Source organism: Lissotriton helveticus, chromosome 10 (genome assembly GCF_964261635.1).
Source record: "Lissotriton helveticus chromosome 10, aLisHel1.1, whole genome shotgun sequence".
Classification (NCBI taxonomy): Eukaryota; Metazoa; Chordata; class Amphibia; order Caudata; family Salamandridae; genus Lissotriton; species Lissotriton helveticus.
The window spans coordinates 921,750,599-921,770,370 of NC_136071.1; the positions used below are offsets into that span (position 1 = coordinate 921,750,599).

General features: G+C 38.6%; 1 protein-coding gene across 1 annotated transcript in view; it reads left to right on the top strand.

The window, feature by feature from the left end:
- The window catches only part of CUBN (cubilin), a 1,583,269-nt gene that overhangs the window by 56,503 nt on the left and 1,506,994 nt on the right, over positions 1 to 19,772 (top strand). The window contains exon 4 of the mRNA XM_078663578.1: positions 18,934 to 18,972. Within this exon, the coding sequence (XP_078519704.1) occupies positions 18,934 to 18,972 (39 nt within the window). The remainder of the gene's footprint in view (positions 1 to 18,933; positions 18,973 to 19,772) is intronic.

A 19,772-nucleotide genomic window follows, 5' to 3' on the forward strand; every position in this document is an offset into this window, starting at 1 on the left:
GTCATAGGGTTGTTTAGAGTAGGGCAGATTAGAGTTGACTAGGGTAGATTGGGGTGTAGTGGAGAGGGGTAAATTACAGTGGAGAAGAGTGGGGTAAAGCGGAGGGGTAGATTGGAGTAGGTTAAATTGGGTGAATTAGAGTTGGGTAGATTGCAATTGAGTGGAGGAGATTGCAGTAGATTGGAGTGGGATATATTGGAGTGGGGTACTTTGGAGTAGGGTAAATTGTTGTAGATTGAGGGGAGTGGGGAAGAGTGGAGTCAGATAAATTGGAGTGGGGTAGAGTAACATAGATTGGAGTGGAGTGGAATAGATTAGAGCTGAGTGGGGTAGGGTGGAGTGGAGTGGGGTAGAGTGGGATGGGATGGGCTAGATTGGAGTGGAATGGAGAAGATTGAAGTTGGGTAGATTGGAGTGGATTGGAGTAGATTGGAGTGGGGTGGATTGAAGTGGGGAAAATTGGGGAGGGTTAGATTCGAGTAGCGTTGTAGATTGGAGTGGATTAGAGTGAAGTGGGCTTAGTTTGGTGTGGAGTGGGGTCGTTTGGAGTGGGTTAGATATGTGTGGAGTGGTAGGTTTTAGTGGAGTATGATAGATTGTAGTGGGGTAGATTGGAGTAAAGTTGAGGGGGCTAAACTGGGGTACAGTGGATTGGAGTATGCTAGATTAGCGTGGAGTGGAGTGGGCTCCATTGGATTGGGGTAGATTGTGGTAGAAAGGAGTGGGGTGGATTGGGTAATGTGGGGTGGTAAGATTGGAGTGGAGATTTGAGTGGTGTGAGGCAGATTGGAGTGGAGTGGGGTATATTGTGGTAGACCGGAGTGGTATAGACTGAAGTAGATTGGAGTGGGATAGAGTGGAGTAGATTGCAATGGAGTGGGAAAGATTGTTGTGGAGTGGAGATTGGAGTTGGGTTAATTGGAATGGAGTGGGGTAAATTGGACTAGGGTAGAGTGGAGTGTGGTAAACCAGTCCTAGGATGCATGTTTCCGGTCCAGGGAGTACATAGCCTGGCATTTCTGGATGGACTGTTTCCATGGGGAGCAGGTTCAAGACTGGGATGTGATGAGCAAAAACACAGTGGATGTAGCCCAGATCTCTGTAGTAGGGACAAATGTTTGACATTGTTCAGCATTCCATCCTTCAATTGTTCTTTTTACATTTGTCACCCCAAGTGGGAGGGTTGTGCCCAGACATGGGCCCCGTGCTCGCCATGGCAGTGGATTCAAATTATCCTGGCTGATGAGGGGTGATATCCAAAAACCAGTCCTAGGATGCTTGTTTCCAGTCCTGGGCGGACCTGGCCTGGCAGTTCTGGCTGGGTTGTTCCCATGGGGAGAAAGGTCAAGACTGATTTGCCCATGTCTGAGTTCAAACTGGGATTGCGTGATAAGCAAAAAAAACAATGGATTTAGGCCCAGATCTCTGTACTTGGGATGAGTGTTTGACATTATTCAGCATTCCATCCATCAATTGTTCTTTAAGTTTAGTGTATGTCAATGTGACACTGTGGTAAAGGAGTTTGTATAATTTGTACCAGAGTCATGTACAATACTGGTAAGAAACATGATACTGATCTAAACATATATGAATTGTAATATACACACACACTCCATGGCATGAAACCATGTTTTCTGTGTGCCACGGAGATACACTAAAATAGTTTCTATGCCTTGGGTGCCTGCTGCATTCAGTTGCTTTGAGATGTACTAACCATACATGTCCAGTGGCCGTGCTTTGTGTTTACCAATCGCATCCAACATTGATGGCCATAACCTTTGTCTGCAAAGTATATATCACACAAAACCATGGCCATGCACCGGCACCCTCACACTCCTGAGCTTGGGGACCCCTGCACCTGCTACACTAATAATTGCTACCCACATGGCTCAGGTAGCCATTCTGGGGTTGAGAGAAGATGGCCTCAGCATTCTGCTTCATGATGTTGCCTGTTGCATTTTGATAGATTTCACAGAAACATTTTCTTTAAGGTACAGTAAACGTTTTGGTCCATGGGCCTTGCCGTAGTTCACCTTTGCTTTGCCCTCTCTAATGGGTCGTGTATCTAGGCATGTTATGATAGGAGATTCTGAATCAGACCGAGTAGCCATATACTACTGGAATCCTCAGGGTTTAGAACAGGATTCCATAATATTGCATTTGTAGATGGAATAGTCATGAGAGGTTTTGAGGGTCCTTTGAATCTCTGTGCACAAGTAGTTGGACAGATCACAAACCGCAGTGTTTGTATCCCACAGAAGACGAGGAGACATGGAATACCCTTATTCAAGCTTAGAAAATATTTTTATCAGGTTGACAAAAAAGCATCAAGTGAGAACCCAGTTTCATGCAATAACGTTATGGGGTGTTGGAGCAGGGTGCAGAGTGCAACCTGTCTCCAAGGGCCCTCTGGATGCGGAAAGTCACTAGAATGTTTCCTAGACATGTGTCTGTATAACCACAGTCACCAAGAAGGGAAACTGTGGAACGTGTGAGCTAGGGATCACTGATAGAATATCGATTCCCAAAATATCCCCATACACAAATATTGATGCAAAAATATTGATGTAAAAAATATCGACATCCTATATTTAGAATTGTCAGTACAAAAATATCAAAACTAAAATATAGATGTAAAAAATGTAGTATACAAAATATTTCTTTTAAATGTAAGTAAAAATTAATTTTAAATATATTAAATAATACAAGTATTTAGATTTAATATACATTTTACCAAATGTAATAAAAGAAATGTAATTGAAAAAATATTTAAACATACATATATAAAATGTAATATATATATATATATATATTACCTACTGGCGATAGCCAGTAGGTATATATAGTTAGGATTTTTTTCCTATGGGATTTTTGAAAATTCTATGTCGAATAACTTTGGAGTTTGAGGACAGAATTGGCTGAAATTTTCAGGAAAATGGAACATTTTGTTTCTGAGCAGCCCCTGAAAATTTGGGGGGGTTTCGTCAAGGGGGGGCTGAGAAAAAGGGGGGTCCCAAAACGTGTTTTTCCCATGCAATTTTCCATAGGGCGGTTGGCCTCACTTTTAGCCTGAACGGCTGAATGGATTTACACCAAACTTGGCAAAATTGTAGGGACTGGTAGCCCGATGTGCCTTTGCTATGTCTCAAGATATAGGCTCCAGTGGTTTTTACGAAAATTAACTTTGAAAAATATATATTGGGCTACATTGGGCTATATATATGTTGGAGCCCAAATGTAGCCAAATGTAGCCCAATGTAGCCCAATGTAGCCCAATGTAGCCCAAAGATGGCCACCAGAGACAAAAAAAACAAATGTAGCCCAAATATCAGCCAGATGTAGCCCAACTATAGCCAAATGACAGAATGTCCCAGAGTGTTCTAAAGAACAACTAGAGTGCTAACAGTCCTACTTATTACAAAGGTATGGCACTCCTGAAGCCATCTTGATTGGAATAAAGTGGTAACTCTTAAAACATTTAATTTAAAAAGGAACAAAATGAGGGGGTTCATTTTGCCATAGAAAGTATGATTAGCGAATATATGACGAAATCCCGCATACCATCAGTCCGCAAAAAAAATCCCGTATGTACTATTAGGCCGCAAATTAAAATAACGAAAACTTTTAGAACGAATATGCCTTTAGCATACACTAAACAACTAAACTACCCTAAACCCTAAAACACTACCCCCAGCATGACCCTACACTACACAAACAGTACAACACTACCCTAAACCCTAAAACACTACCCCCAGCATGACCCTACACTACACAAACACTACAACACTACCCTAAACCCTAAAACACTACCCCCAGCATGACCCTACACTACGCAAACACTACAACACTACCCAAAACCCTAAAACACTACACCCCAGCATGACCCTACACTACGCAAACACTACAACACTACCCTAAACCCTAAAACACTACCCCCAGCATGACCCTACACTACACAAACATTACAACACAACCCTAAACCCTAAAACACTACCCCCAGCATGACCCTACACTACGCAAACACTACAACACAACCCTAAACCCTAAAACACTACCCCCAGCATGACCCTACACTACGCAAACACTACAACACTACCCTAAACCCTAAAACACTACCCCCAGCATGACCCTACACTACGCAAACACTACAACACTACCCAAAACCCTAAAATACTACACCCCAGCATGACCCTACACTACGCAAACACTACAACACTACCCTAAACCCTAAAACACTACCCCCAGCATGACCCTACACTACGCAAACACTACAACACTACCCAAAACCCTAAAACACTACACCCCAGCATGACCCTACACTACGCAAACACTACAACACTACCCTAAACCCTAAAACACTACCCCCAGCATGACCCTACACTACGCAAACACTACAACACTACCCTAAACCCTAAAACACTACACCCAGCATGACCCTACACTACGCAAACACTACAACACTACCCTAAACCCTAAAACACTACACCCAGCATGACCCTACACTACGCAAACACTACAACACTACCCTAAACCCTAAAACACTACCCCCAGCATGACCCTACACTACGCAAACACTACAACACTACCCAAAACCCTAAAACACTACCCCCAGCATGACCCTACACTACGCAAACACTACAACACTACCCAAAACCCTAAAACACTACCCCCCAGCATGACCCTACACTACGCAAACACTACAACACTACCCAAAACCCTAAAACACTACCCCCAGCATGACCCTACACTACGCAAACACTACAACACTACCCAAAACCCTAAAACACTACCCCCAGCATGACCCTACACTACGCAAACACTACAACACTACCCAAAACCCTAAAACACTACACCCCAGCATGACCCTACACTACGCAAACACTACAACACTACCCAAAACCCTAAAACACTACACCCCAGCATGACCCTACACTACGCAAACACTACAACACTACCCAAAACCCTAAAACACTACCCCCAGCATGACCCTACACTACGCAAACACTACAACACTACCCTAAACCCTAAAATACTACACCCCAGCATGACCCTACACTACGCAAACACTACAACACTACCCAAAACCCTAAAACACTACCCCCAGCATGACCCTACACTACGCAAACACTACAACACTATCCTAAACCCTAAAACACTACGTCCAGCATGACCCTACACTACGCAAACACTACAACACTACCCTAAACCCTAAAACACTAGCCCCAGCATGACCCTACACTACGCAAACACTACAACACAACCCTAAACCCTAAAACACTACCCCCAGCATGACCCTACACTACGCAAACACTACAACACTACCCTAAACCCTAAAACACTACCCCCAGCATGACCCTACACTACGCAAACACTACAACACAACCCTAAACCCTAAAACACTACCCCCAGCATGACCCTACACTAAACAACCACCACAACTCTACACTACACTAACACAACACTACACTACACAACACTACACTACACTACACAATCACTAACCCACGAAAAAATTAACACAAACCCACTTACCTCTCTCGTCATCGTGGTTTTCACAACGCAAATGCATTTACCATACATGCCTTTAAAACGTAATTCTTTGTAAAGGCATGCGCGATAAATGCACATGCGTTTTGAAAAAATGCGGGATAATGGTATGCGAGGTCAATGACCTTGCGGGATAATGGTATGCGGACTGAAAGTCTGCGGGATAAAAAATGCAGGAAAATGGCTGCAAACCATGATTAGCAGCAGACTTCCCTGGTGAGCACTAGCTTTACTACAGTGATCTAATGAGCAACTAGAGTGCTAACATTCAGAATTTATGGCAAATGTGTGACACATCTGAATGCCTTCTTGATAGAACCAAAGTAAACAAGCATTGAAAATGCAATAGATCTCGCCCTCGTTTAAGGTAAAGCCATTCTGTTTGTAATGAGGTGGCTTTTTAGCTTTGCTTTTATTAGTGTTTTTAAAACTTTCATGTAAATAACATGCATATGTATGCATATATGTATATGTATGCATGCATTTATATTTATAAAGATATGCAGATTATATATGTTTATATATGTATATTACCTACTGGCGATAGCCAGTGGGTATATATAGTTAGGATTTTTTCTCTATGGGATTTCTGAAAATTCTATGTCTAATAACTTTGGCGTTTGTGGACGGAATTGGCTGAAATTTTCAGGAAAATGGCACATTTTGTTTTTGAGCAGCCCCTGAAAATTTGGGGGGGTTTCGTCAAGGGGGGACGGAGAAAAAAGGGGGGTCCCAAAACGCATTTTTCCCATTCATTTTTCCATAGGGCGGTTGGACTCACTTTTAGCTCGAACGGCTGAATAGATTTACATGAAACTTGGCAAAATTGTAGATATGGTTTGCCCGACGTGCCTTTGCTATGTCTCAATATATGTGCTCCAGTGGATTTTGAGAAATTAACGTTTAAAAAAATATATATATCTGTGACAGCGCTCCGGTTAGCGCCCCGGTTCGCGTACCTGACGCGTAACGGAACTTCGCGAAGCAAAGCTGATTGGCTCTCCGGTGTCTGTCAACATTCTAAACAGTCCGGAGTGGCCGCCATCTTGTCTCTCGGTACGATCGAGAGACAAGATGTGGTGAAAAACGAAGGGGGAAATGAAGGAAAGGGGGCAAGGTAGACCACTCCTGACCCCCTAGGATTGATGAGGGGGATATTAAAGTGCCCCCCGGTACGTGAACCGGGCAGCTCACCGGGCAGCTCACCGGGCAGCTAACCGGCAGCGTAGCTGTCAACATTGTAAACAGTCCGGAGCGGCCGCCATCTTGTCTCTCGGTAGGTTCGAGAGACAAGATGTGGTGAAAAAAGAAGGGGGAAATGAAGGAAAGGGGGCAAGGTAAACCCCTCCTGACACCCTAGGATTGATGAGGGGGATATTAAAGTCCCCCGCGATTTTTCGCGGTAGAGGCGCTTCCCGGTACGCGAACCGGGCAGCTAACCGGCAGCGTAACGGGAGTCCGCCATCTTGTGTTTTTGGAGCGTCCGGTTCGCGTACCGGGTAGCGTCCCGGTAAGCGTAACAAGGGGAAAACCAAGAGAAACAGTAAAAAAAAATAAAGGAAAAGGATTTCCAGTAAACTTGGCAAAATTGTAGGGACTGTTTGTTTGATGTGCCTTTGCAAGGCCTCAAGATATGTGCACGTGTGGATTTTGTCTAATTAAGGTTACAAAAAATATATATATCTGTAAGCGTGCTCCGGCACGCTTACGTTACGGGTTTTGTTTGCGCTGCAGAGCCGATACGTCACGGTTATGCGACGCGTCATGAGGCGTCTCACGTGGCTACGTGATACGTCACGTAATAAAGAATATATTTTACAGCTATAGATATTAGCTTTTAAAAAACCAATGAAATTCACTGAAAAAACCATAGGTTATAGACCATATATAGTTAGGAATTTGCATTTACAAAACCTTGAAAATTCACTGAAAAAACCATAGGTTAGAGACCATATATAGTTAGCTGGACATTTTATTGACATAAAACCAATGAAATTCCATATATAGTTAGTTGCACTAACTATATATCGCGCACCCGCAATCCACTGCTGATGATGTCACATATTACATCATTCATGACATGGTCAGTGACATCACTGATGACATCACTGATGACATCTCAAATGACATCACTGATGACATCATGACACACCAATACCAGTTACTACATACGCACTCACTGATTCCTACGTCTACACACACATTCACTCATTCACCCATACAATCACTCATACATACAGTCACTCATTATTACAACACTATCATATGCACTCATACACCTATGCAGACACTCACACACTGCCACTCATCCATGGAGTTACTCACACACCTAGTCAGTCCTGTAAAGAATCAATCACACTTCCATTTCCTCATCTATACAGTTAAACACAGAACACCATACTTCAGTGACATCACTGATGACATCACTGATGACATCTCAAATGACATCACTGATGACATCTCAAATGACATCACTGATGACATCATGACACACCAATACCAGTTACTACATACGCACTCACTGATTCCTACGTCTACACACACATTCACTCATTCACCCATACAATCACTCATACATACAGTCACTCATTATAACAACACTATCATATGCACTCATACACCTAGTCAGTCCTGTGAAGAATCAATCACACTTCGATTTCCTCATCTATACAGTTAAACACAGAACACCATACTTTTCACACATATACTAACACATACTTACTCTCTTATACAATCACTGATACAAGTACACATTGATATGCACAGAGTCACACACCTCCCAGCCAGCCACACACACACTCAGTCTTCCATACATCCACTCATTCTTCAATATGTAAAACATATTTAAACTTTACAAAAACACACAGACACTAGATGATGTCATCAGTGATGTCATTTGAGATGTCATCGGTGATGTCATCAGTGATGTCATTTGAGATGTCATCAGTGATGTCATCAGTGATGTCACTGACCATGTCATGAATGATGTAATATGTGACATCATCAGCAGTGGATTGCGGGTGCGCGATATATAGTTAGTGCAACTAACTATATATGGAATTTCATTGGTTTTATGTCAATAAAATGTCCAGCTAACTATATATGGTCTCTAACCTATGGTTTTTTCAGTGAATATATATATATATATATATATATATATCCCTTTACTCTCGTCCACCAACCGCTGCTCCACTTAGCCACGGGTGCCTCTTACCGCACGGTGGGGTGCGTTTTGATATCAACAACACTCGATCCCAATCCTCGGATCGTTTCCCAAAAAAGAGCACTCTAGCCGTATTACGTAGTTTTTATGCCATATTTTATTCATAGCATTTCTGCAGTTTTTTCAAAGGTTTAGCAAACGCGTTTCGGCATCTCCGCCTTCGTCAGTGTAAACCTGTATTGCATTTTAAACGTGTTAAATAAAGTTTCATTGCAACCTGAGTCACGTGATAAAAATGGAAATAAAAAACGGCACAACAGATACAATTTCAGTCATTGTGGCGGCCATCTTATAGTGATAATTTTTACACATTATTTGATATATGTAATAGTATCCATCAACAATTCATTAATCCAATATCATCATTTCTTATACTGTTATAAATCACAGTCGGTTAGACATTTTTTTTTTTTTAGCTATGATAGCTACTGTGGCCTGAGTGTTTTGTGCCATTGGTTAGCGAAATGCCCAAAGATTATTAAGCCCTGAATGGGCTACATCCTATTTCATGATTTTAAGGGCAATGTGTTCATTAAAATTTCGGACAGTTACAGGGAGAATTATACTGAGAGCGGTGAGATAGGTCAGAGGACAATAGTTTTTGAATTATCCTATATGAGCCCACATTTCCTCTTCATTATTCAGGCCCCCTGGGGACTTCGTCTGGAGCATTATAATGAACCTAGATTCTAGAGTTTTTTAACCCAATCTCCCCCTCTTTCTGTTCTTGTCAACTGATCTAGGACAAAAAATGTCAATAGATTGCTGTTGCTTTTGTGTGATAGCTCAAAATGTCGGGCAACAGGATAGCTTTGATCTTTTGTGGTTATCGCTCTCATATGCTCTAGTACTCTCAACTTAGTTTGTTTCGTAGTACTCCTTACATATTTTTTCCCGCATGGGCACAAGAGACAATATACTGTGAACTCAGAATTACAGTTGACCAATTTGGATATCACTGTCCTGCCTTTTTTGCGTGGGATTTGATAATCCTTTACTTTACTCGAATTCTTACAGGCTTTGCATTTCATGCAGGGGTAAAATCCTTTCACAGGGGGATTTTTTGTCCTTTTACAGTCATAATGACTGTTCACCAAGTGATCTTTAAGAGAGTTTCCTCTCCTATATGTCACTAATGGGTGATCGGATAGTGTTTTTCCCACAACATTGTCTGATTTCAAAATGTTCCAATTTCTTTTTAGAGCTTGGAACATCTCTGAGGATTTCTCTGAGAAGTTAGTTATCAATCTCAGTTTTAAATCCCCACCTTTCGGTTTGTCAATCAGTAGCTCATTCCTGTTTGTTGCATCACTTTTTCTTTCTGCTTGATCAAAAACCCCATCACCATATCCCCTTTGTTTGAATCTTGCTCTCGACTCATTTCTGGCTATTTCAAATTCGCGTAGCTGGGGGCGAAGCACGTGCCCATCGCGGTACCCTGGAGCTGTAGATAAAGTTGCCCTGCAAACAGAAAAATATTGTGTTGTAAACAGAATTCAGTCAATTCAATCAACATGCAATTGTGAGTCCTGTATTTCAAAGCTCTTTTTTCCAAAAACGATTTCCTTGCCTTAAGTCCATCCTCGTGTTTGATCGAGGTATAAATTCTCGAGATATATAATGTTATTAAAATCATGTCCTCCTCCCATTTCACTCCTTGAATGATTCTTAGGAAGTCTTTCGTGTCCTTTAAGTAGGAACTTAGATCTTTGACTAGTGGTGAAATAAAGTTATCAATATAGATGGAGGTGTTTTCTAGCAAACTGTTCTTTGAACATAATTAAAAACTTGAAAGAAGACGAAAACATAATAATTAAGCCAAGTGACAAAGGGGGAAACGTTGTAATTTTGAACCGACAACAATATGAAGATGAGGCACTCTCGCAATTGAGGAGAAAGGACCATTATGTTGTCATAAAAAGAGAGGTATATATGACAAGCATTTTGAAATTCAATACTCTAATTACTAAATGGAGAGATGAAGGCATTATGGACAACACTGACTGGTCAAATTTGAAATGCGATCATCCTCAGCTAGCAACGTTTTATCATCTACCCAAAGTTCACAAGAGCAAAATCTGGCCTCCAGGACAGCCTATTGTATCAGCAAAGAACAGTTTGCTAGAAAACACCTCCATCTATATTGATAACTTTATTTTTGTGTGATATATACTTTGCAGACAAAGGTTATGGCCATCAATGTTGGATGCGAGTGGTAAACACAAAGCAGGGCAACTTTATCTACAGCTCCAGGGTACCGCGATGGGCACGTGCTTCGCCCCCAGCTACGCAAATTTATTCGTGGGCTGGTGGGAGAAGCACGTGGCCTGGGCGGGGGATAATGAGAGGTGGCTGGATAAGATTACGTTGTGGACCCGCTACATTGATTATCTGTTCATCGTGTGGCGAGGGTCACAAGATGAGGCTGAAGAATACATCAAGGGATTGAATATCAACCAATTGAATCTCAGCTTCACAAGTACTAGAAGCAGAAGGGAGGTCTTCTACCTGGACCTGAGAGTCTACGTGGAAGACAGTACCTTACATACAGCCCTCTATCGTAAACCCACTGCAGGAAATACTATCCTGCATGCAGGGAGCTGCCATCCAAAAAGTGTGATAAACAATATCCCATTTGGGGAGTTCTTACGAATGAAGCGGAACTGCTCAACAGACTCAGAATATGAAATAGCCAGAAATGAGTCGAGAGCAAGATTCAAACAAAGGGGATATGGCGATGGGGTTTTGGATCAAGCAGAAAGAAAAAGTGATGCAACAAACAGGAATGAGCTACTGATTGACAAACCGAAAGGTGGGGATTTAAAACTGAGATTGATAACTAACTTCTCAGAGAAATCCTCAGAGATGTTCCAAGCTCTAAAAAGAAATTGGAACATTTTGAAATCAGACAATGTTGTGGGAAAAACACTATCCGATCACCCATTAGTGACATATAGGAGAGGAAACTCTCTTAAAGATCACTTGGTGAACAGTCATTATGACTGTAAAAGGACAAAAAATCCCCCTGTGAAAGGATTTTACCCGTGCATGAAATGCAAAACCTGTAAGAATATGAGTAAAGTAAAGGATTATCAAATCCCAGGCAAAAAAGGCAGGACAGTGATATCCAAATTGGTCAACTGTAATTCTGAGTTCACAGTATATTGTCTCTTGTGCCCATGCGGGAAAAAATACGTAGGGAGTACTACGAAACAAACGAAGTTGAGAGTACTAGAGCACATGAGAGCGATAACCACAAAAGATCAAAGCTATCCTGTCGCCCGACATTTTGAGCTATCACACAAAAGCAACAGCAATCTATTGACATTTTTTGTCCTAGATCAGTTGACAAGAACAGAAAGAGGGTGAGATTGGGTTAAAAAACTCAGAACCCTAGAATCTAGGTTCATTATAATGCTCCAGACGAAGTCCCCAGGGGGCCTGAATAATGAAGAGGAAATGTGGGCTCATATAGGATAATTCAAAAACTATTGTCCTCTGACCTATCTCACCGCTCTCAGTATAATTCTCCCTGTAACTGTCCGAAATTTTAATGAACACATTGCCCTTAAAATCATGAAATAGGATGTAGCCCATTCAGGGCTTAATAATCTTTGGGCATTTCGCTAACCAATGGCACAAAACACTCAGGCCACAGTAGCTATCATAGCTAAAAAAAAAAAGAAAAAAATGTCTAACCGACTGTGATTTATAACAGTATAAGAAATGATGATATTGGATTAATGAATTGTTGATGGATACTATTACATATATCAAATAATGTGTAAAAATGATCACTATAAGATGGCCGCCACAATGACTGAAATTGTATCTGTTGTGCCGTTTTTTATTTCCATTTTTATCACGTGACTCAGGTTGCAATGAAACTTTATTTAACACGTTTAAAATGCAATACAGGTTTACACTGACGAAGGCGGAGACGCCGAAATGCGTTTGCTAAACCTTTGAAAAAACTGCAGAAATGCTATGAATAAAATATGGCATAAAAACTACGCAATACGGCTAGAGTGCTCTTTTTTGGGAAACGATCCGAGGATTGGGATCGAGTGTTGTTGATATATATATATATATATATATATATATATATATATATATATATTTCCTTTAAAACAATTGATAAACTATTAATTTTAATTTACTTAATAATTTTATAAACATATCAAAAGTTACAATTAAATATATTAAATTTACATACACTTATAAAATCTAATAAAAACATTATATTATAAAGTTAAAACATTACAATATTTAATAGTCTTTCAAATTACATTTTGCACTCCATTGAGTGCAACAGTAGGGAAAGTGTTGGATAGCAAAGGGGTGAAAAATACGATTTCCACTGCAGTGGGTGCAACACTAGGGAAAGTTTTGGATAGCGGAGGTGTAAAACTTACTATTCCCACTCCAGTGAGTGCAACAGTAGGGAAATAGTTGGATAGCGGAGGGGTAAAACGTAATAATCCCACTCCAGTGAGAGCAACAGTAGGGAAAATATTGGATAGCAGAGGGGTAAAAAATAATATTCTCCCTCCAGTGGGTGCAACAGTAAGGAAAGTGTTGGATAGTGAAGGGGTAAAAATAACTATTCCCACTCCAGTGAGTGCAACAGTAGGGAAAGTGTTGGATAGCAGAGGGGTAAACATTAATACTTCCACTGGAGTCAGTTCAAAGTTATAAACAAACAAATCAACAACAACAACCTAAAAATAAAAAAAAACAAAAAATAAAACATATATAAAAGTTTTAAATATTACAAAAGATAGAAACAGATTAGAATGTTAAAAAATCTAAAAAATACCTAGAACAATTATTAAAATAATAAAATAATAAATTAAAAACAAAAAATCTTTTTTCAATATAACATTTTTATAAACAAAAACATTATTTATAACATACATGTAATATTTTTTTATTTCCTACCCTATACGGTCACATAATTCACAACCCACATTTAAATAAAAAAAGTACCTCCATTATTAACATAACTAATTATCAATTAAACAAATAGTATTAATTTTAAATGTGTTTAACACAAATAAAATTTATTTACTCCCCAAATGTTACCCCTATGAAAACAAAACACACACTCAAAATAACAATAAACACTTTCCATAAATATTTATCAATTGATACATTAATAATATTAATTAACTAATTATGAATTATTTAAACCTAAATTACTTGCCACCCTCTACCCCAATAAGCACCACAACCCACACCTAAAAATCATTAAAAAAATTCCATAACTATTTTACATTAATAAATTAATATCAATTAACAACAACTTAATAATTAATTTAAAATAATTTTCTTCCCACCCTTTATCACTCTAAACCCCACAACTTCCAACAAACATGAATTACACAATTGTCATATTTTATTTTATATGAATTAATTAATTAGTATTAATTAACAAACAATTATTAATTAATTTTTAATAAATTACTTCCCACCCTATTCTCCTATAAACTCCACCACACTTTCCTAAAAAATGACACAATTAGCATAATAATTACAAATTATTTAACTAACTAATGCAAATTAACAATTGATTAAAACATATTTAATAATAAAATAACTCCCACAATTAACATTATAAAATATATATTAAATAGATATTAATACGTTAAAAATATTAATACATTCATTATAAATTATTTCCCACCCCATTCCCCTATGAACCCACAACTCGCTCCTAAACAAATGACACAACATAATTGCAAATTAATTCATTAATAATAATTACCAGCCAATTAAATAACAGGTAATAATACATTAATTCCCACAATTAACAGTATATAATCTAAATTAAATAAATACTAATAAATAGTAAATTACAATTAATTTATTATAATTAAATTACTCTTCACCCTATTCCCCTATAAACCCACAACCCGCTCCTAACAAGATGACACAATTAACATAATTGCCAATTAATTAATTAAAAGTCAGTAACAACTAATTAATAAATAATTAACAATAAAATGATTACTACAATTAACACTATAAAATCTAAATTAAATAAATAATAATACATACAAAATAATCATTCATTTAATTAAATTACTTTCCACCCTATTCCCCTATAAACCCACAACCCACTACAGAACTTAAAAATACAAAAGGTAAATAAGAGAAAATAATAAATACTAAAAATGTATCACATATATTAAGAAACAAAGCAAATTCTTATAAAAAAATAGATCACACACTTTTAAAATACGGGTAGGTGTTTTGTTACATGGTTACCCCCCAACAAACCAGGTTGTAAACAGGTATTTGACCACATGTAATCTCACTGAGCACCATAGCAGCCAAGTGATTCGGTATATGATTTTAAGATGATTCTTGTTAGGTGCTGTTGAAAGAGTTTGTATATTGTTTTGCCAACTGCAATTCTGTACATATTTGTAATTGTATAACTGCACACATTTTTGGGTTGCAGCTTATGCTACTTCAGTAGGCCTGTGTTAGTTATAGTGTTAAGTTAATGGTAAAGGCTATCGGTTCATTGGGATGTCAGATTCCTTAGAAGTGATTATAATGAAAAGTTATGACAAAACAAGTAGACTCACTTCCGCATTGTGAAAAGGATGTGCTGTAGACAATAGGCTTGGATTGTTATTACATAGTGATAAAGACTAAAGGCAGGTTTTTTGTTGTACTGAATCTCGCAGAATATCATAATAGTTTTTAATGATCCACCCAAACAAACCATGAGGATGAAAGATTTCCACAATGGTAATTAAAAAGTAACAATAAAGGCAGCAGGACTTATTGAATGTGAAAAGCATAGGCATTTAAGGGTGTCTAATTATTACTTTGTATTAAAGCCTAGGCAGGCGTATCTGTCTTAGATGTGCCTCATTTGTCTTTTGTGATTTGGGCTGCATTTCAGGAGGATGCAAACATAGGCAACCCATATGTTGCTTTTTTTCCCTTGACCCCCTTGGTGAAAGGTTTCATATGTGGTAGGCTTAGCTGTCTGCCAGGACCTTGTAATAAAAAAAGCAGTAAACAATATATAAACACATATTTGTAAATATATACCCATATAGGTACACAGGTACACAATTATATATACATATAATGTAAATCAAACGTTGTAATTGCTTCTTTCAAACTGGGGAAATGTCCCACTGGGAAAATGTCCCCTTTTCATCTGGGGAAATGTCTCACCATTGCTGTGAAATCATACATCTAAACAATTCTGTAATTTGTCTTTAAATCTGATTGGACCAACTCATAATGCGGGCCATACTTTAGACTTGATTTATCCGAATACCTCCCTATTAGTGAAAAAGTCCACTGGAGGTTATTTGGTTGGACCACTTTATGTTTCAATTGTCTTGGTCCTTGAAGCTTAAGGTGGACCAGGAACACCAGTGGATGTTGAATTTGCTCAGAGCGTGAAATGAAGTTACGATCCCACAACAGAGGGAAGTTTTAACTGAGAAGGCTCCCATGTTGTCTGGGGAATTGAATGAGGATGCATTCATGATTGATAATTGGCTCCAGGGATCAGCTAATAAGTTTGCCCTGAAAAAACTTGCGCTAAGTCAAGATGAGAGCCCTCAGCCCTTTGGTTTTCTACCAGCCTCACAGAGGTGATAAATTCTTGCAAAAGGTTGGAGCGAATATGGAGAAGACAGTACTCCTAGGTAGATAGGCTTAGGTACTAGGAGGCTCTTAATAAATATCATAAGAATTTAAAACAGCGTAGAGAAATTACTACATGATGAAAGTGAACAGGGCCAATATTAAGCCTAAAGAGATTTTTAACGTTGTCTGTACTTTTTTGCACCCCACATTGGTGAGCCCTTCTTGCTGCCAGTGTGAACTTATGTACAATGCTTAGAAATTTCTTTAAAGAGCAAATCAACAAAATCAACTAAATTTCCTAACTCAATAACAGTTTTCTGATGTGAAGCATTGTTTTCGTAACTCACCGTCTCTCTGGAACTGTGCTTCGTTGAAATTTAAGACAATTGAGCAGGAGTAGCTAAGGACTGGTTTGGATAATTGAAGATCAGGCTCTCCTGGTGATTCTTGTCTGCCTCACATTTTGAAGCTGTTGGTCGATATCATGAACCCGATATACATCAACCTGTTTAATACCTCATTATGCACAGGGAAAGTCCCCACAATTTTGAAATAGGCTAAAGTTGTTCCCCTTTTGAAAAAGCCATAAGCAGATAGGTCAGTTTGGTCTAATAGACCTATTTTGTTGCAAGCTGCGGCACCAAAAATCTTTGAAAAAATTGTTAATGCTCAACTTTCGGATTATTTGGAAATGAATAAACTATTACAACCCTCTCAGTCCAGCTTCCACCCACGACACAGTAGGGAAACAGATTTATTGGAAATAGAGGACTAAATTAAGTTGATCATGGATCAAGGTCACAATGCCGCCTTGATCCTTTTAAATTCCATGGCGTTCCAACTATACTCCCTTGGAAAGCTCAGAGAACGGTTGTGGAGGCACTGGTCATCTAGCTTCTTGATTATGCCAACGTTCTTTATTTGGGTCTGTTGGATTATCTTCTTCTGAAATAAGGAAATAGGGTTGAGACCATATCACCCCCTATAACCTATGCTACACATCAACAATATACAATTAAATTAACAGCTCTCGCAGTTTAAATAGAAAATGCAGTTATACCAAAAGAACATATTATTTGTTATTGCTAAGGGTTATTTAAATTATGACTAAAACATTTTCACACAAAACAATGTTTTTTATATATTGACCAGGACATTGTGTTTTGCAAAGTGAGAGAACGCACATTTGGTGGAACAACATTTTTTTTGCTTTTTCATGAATTTAGACAAAAAAAGTCAAATAATTAAGGGTACATAACGATTTTTGTGCAAATAAAGATAATCTTTACAATAATATAATACGATTCAAAAATAGTGCAGAATTCTTGCTAAATGCAATGCATTAAGAAGGTGATGGTCATACCCAGTATTCATGGTTTAAGTACCGTCATCGTGTAGATCACCCAAAGTGAAAAAAAGACTAGCTTAAACAGTTATATATCAAACATCTGTGATTATTTAGAGCAATGATAGTCAATTGAATTCTAGCTTTTTTAGAGATCTTGTAAGGCTGGCTCCTGAGATTTGTAGACATCTCAGTGAAAAACTATGGAACACCAGACAAGTTCCACAAAAAGCGCTCTCTTGAGTGCATGAAGTACAACCGTTGAAGGTGATTCTCGCAGTCACTTGTAAATCGGCTTAGCGAGCTTGCTCAGGTTGCATCCGGGATCCTCGAGACTATCCCACCCGTCTTGTTTTAGTGTGCTGTGGTCAGCTTGTGGGCCTGACGCCGTGGAAGGAAGGATTCTATCACTGGAGAGCGGAGTGTTCTTTGCCATTATCTTCTTCAGCATATACAACTGGTACAGTTAAGTACTTATTATTTAAGCTCTCCCTTAACTCTGTCCCTCCATCACTTTTACGAGAACTACACTAGTTAACAGTAAAAAGAGAATTATGTTCATGATGTTGGTCTTAGCTCATCGTGCTTATTACAGAACAGGGCCACAATATTTGTCTACCAGACTGCAACAGTATCGTCCACCAAGGATGCCACGTTCAAGTGATGCTCAGCTGATGATGGTGTGTCACTAATGGTTTGCCATTTCAATTTAAGATTCTGCAGGATGGAAAAGGCTTCTGAAAAAGGCTTAAAACTCATCAGTTTCGTGCAGAATGTTTTTCTTCTTCTGAAGTTTCTTGTTAGATCTGTGCTGGGACACTCCCTGGGTAGCTGTGCGCTATATACGCCTTTTATCCAGGCATCCATTCATTCATTTTGCTAGCCTATTTCAGTTATCAATACATTGCTGATCTCTGAACAAATATTAATTAAATAGTTTTTAGCTTGAAACTTTACCTATTTGTTTTCTGTTGTGTAATGTATTGCGTGACTGTTTATCAGTAGAGCTGATTATCTGAATTCTTCTTATGTCTGAGTGAAGAGAGCGATACTACAGGAAAACATATATCTCCAACTTATATCTATAGGTCTAAGAGTTTGTGGTAAAGAGGAGGGCACTTAGATTTATTTAGCATTGACATGAAACTAAATTATAAATATATTTATAATGATATCCTCAATTTTTTTGTTTCAGTTTGCCAGTCTTGAAAACAGATTCCAGAATCTGGAAAATGTAAGTCACACTTCAATACTTTCTTTGATTTAATCATTTATAGAAAAAGGATTATGGGAGACGAATGGATAATTTGACTTGATATTCTTCCACAACCTATACTACTGAGAGATGTTTTATTAATGTCAACCATAAATGGCACGGTGCTCCTTTAAAAGTATACAATGCCACCATGTAAATGTATGTTGGCTATAGGCCAATATCGATACCCAAAAGAGTTGGTCTCTGCATGACCAAACTAATATTTACTTTAGTAACTTATAATGTTATCCTAAATTGATTCCTTTGGTTGTTATGCTAGAATAGTAGTTAGAGTGAACGGTTGACTTCTTTTTTTCTCTTTGTCATTTTATTGAATCTGTAAACTAGAGATTGTTCTTTAAATTCACTGCACTTACACGTTTTCCCTCTCTACATACCTACAACATAAGAATACCCTGCGCTCCACGATTACCACTTTTTATTTCTCTACATTTTAAATCTCTTGCATTTCTAACATTATTAAAATACTCCACACGAACCTCCACACCCATCATGATAACAACATGTCAGATGCAGTTAATAGAGAGAGCAAGAAAAGAAGAAGAGGTTGAATCTTCAATCTCAATATCTTATCATTGTATATTGTGAGACAAACCAGTCTCCCTGTATGAATTAATTACCAAGTGATAGTACTTATGACACAGATAAAGTGTCACTTCATCATTGTGCAGATCCACCCGAGTCATGTAACACTTCCTTAATATCCACCTAGCAGTACAAAGGTAAAGTAAAGTAAATTGATGTTAAAAATGTCTCAT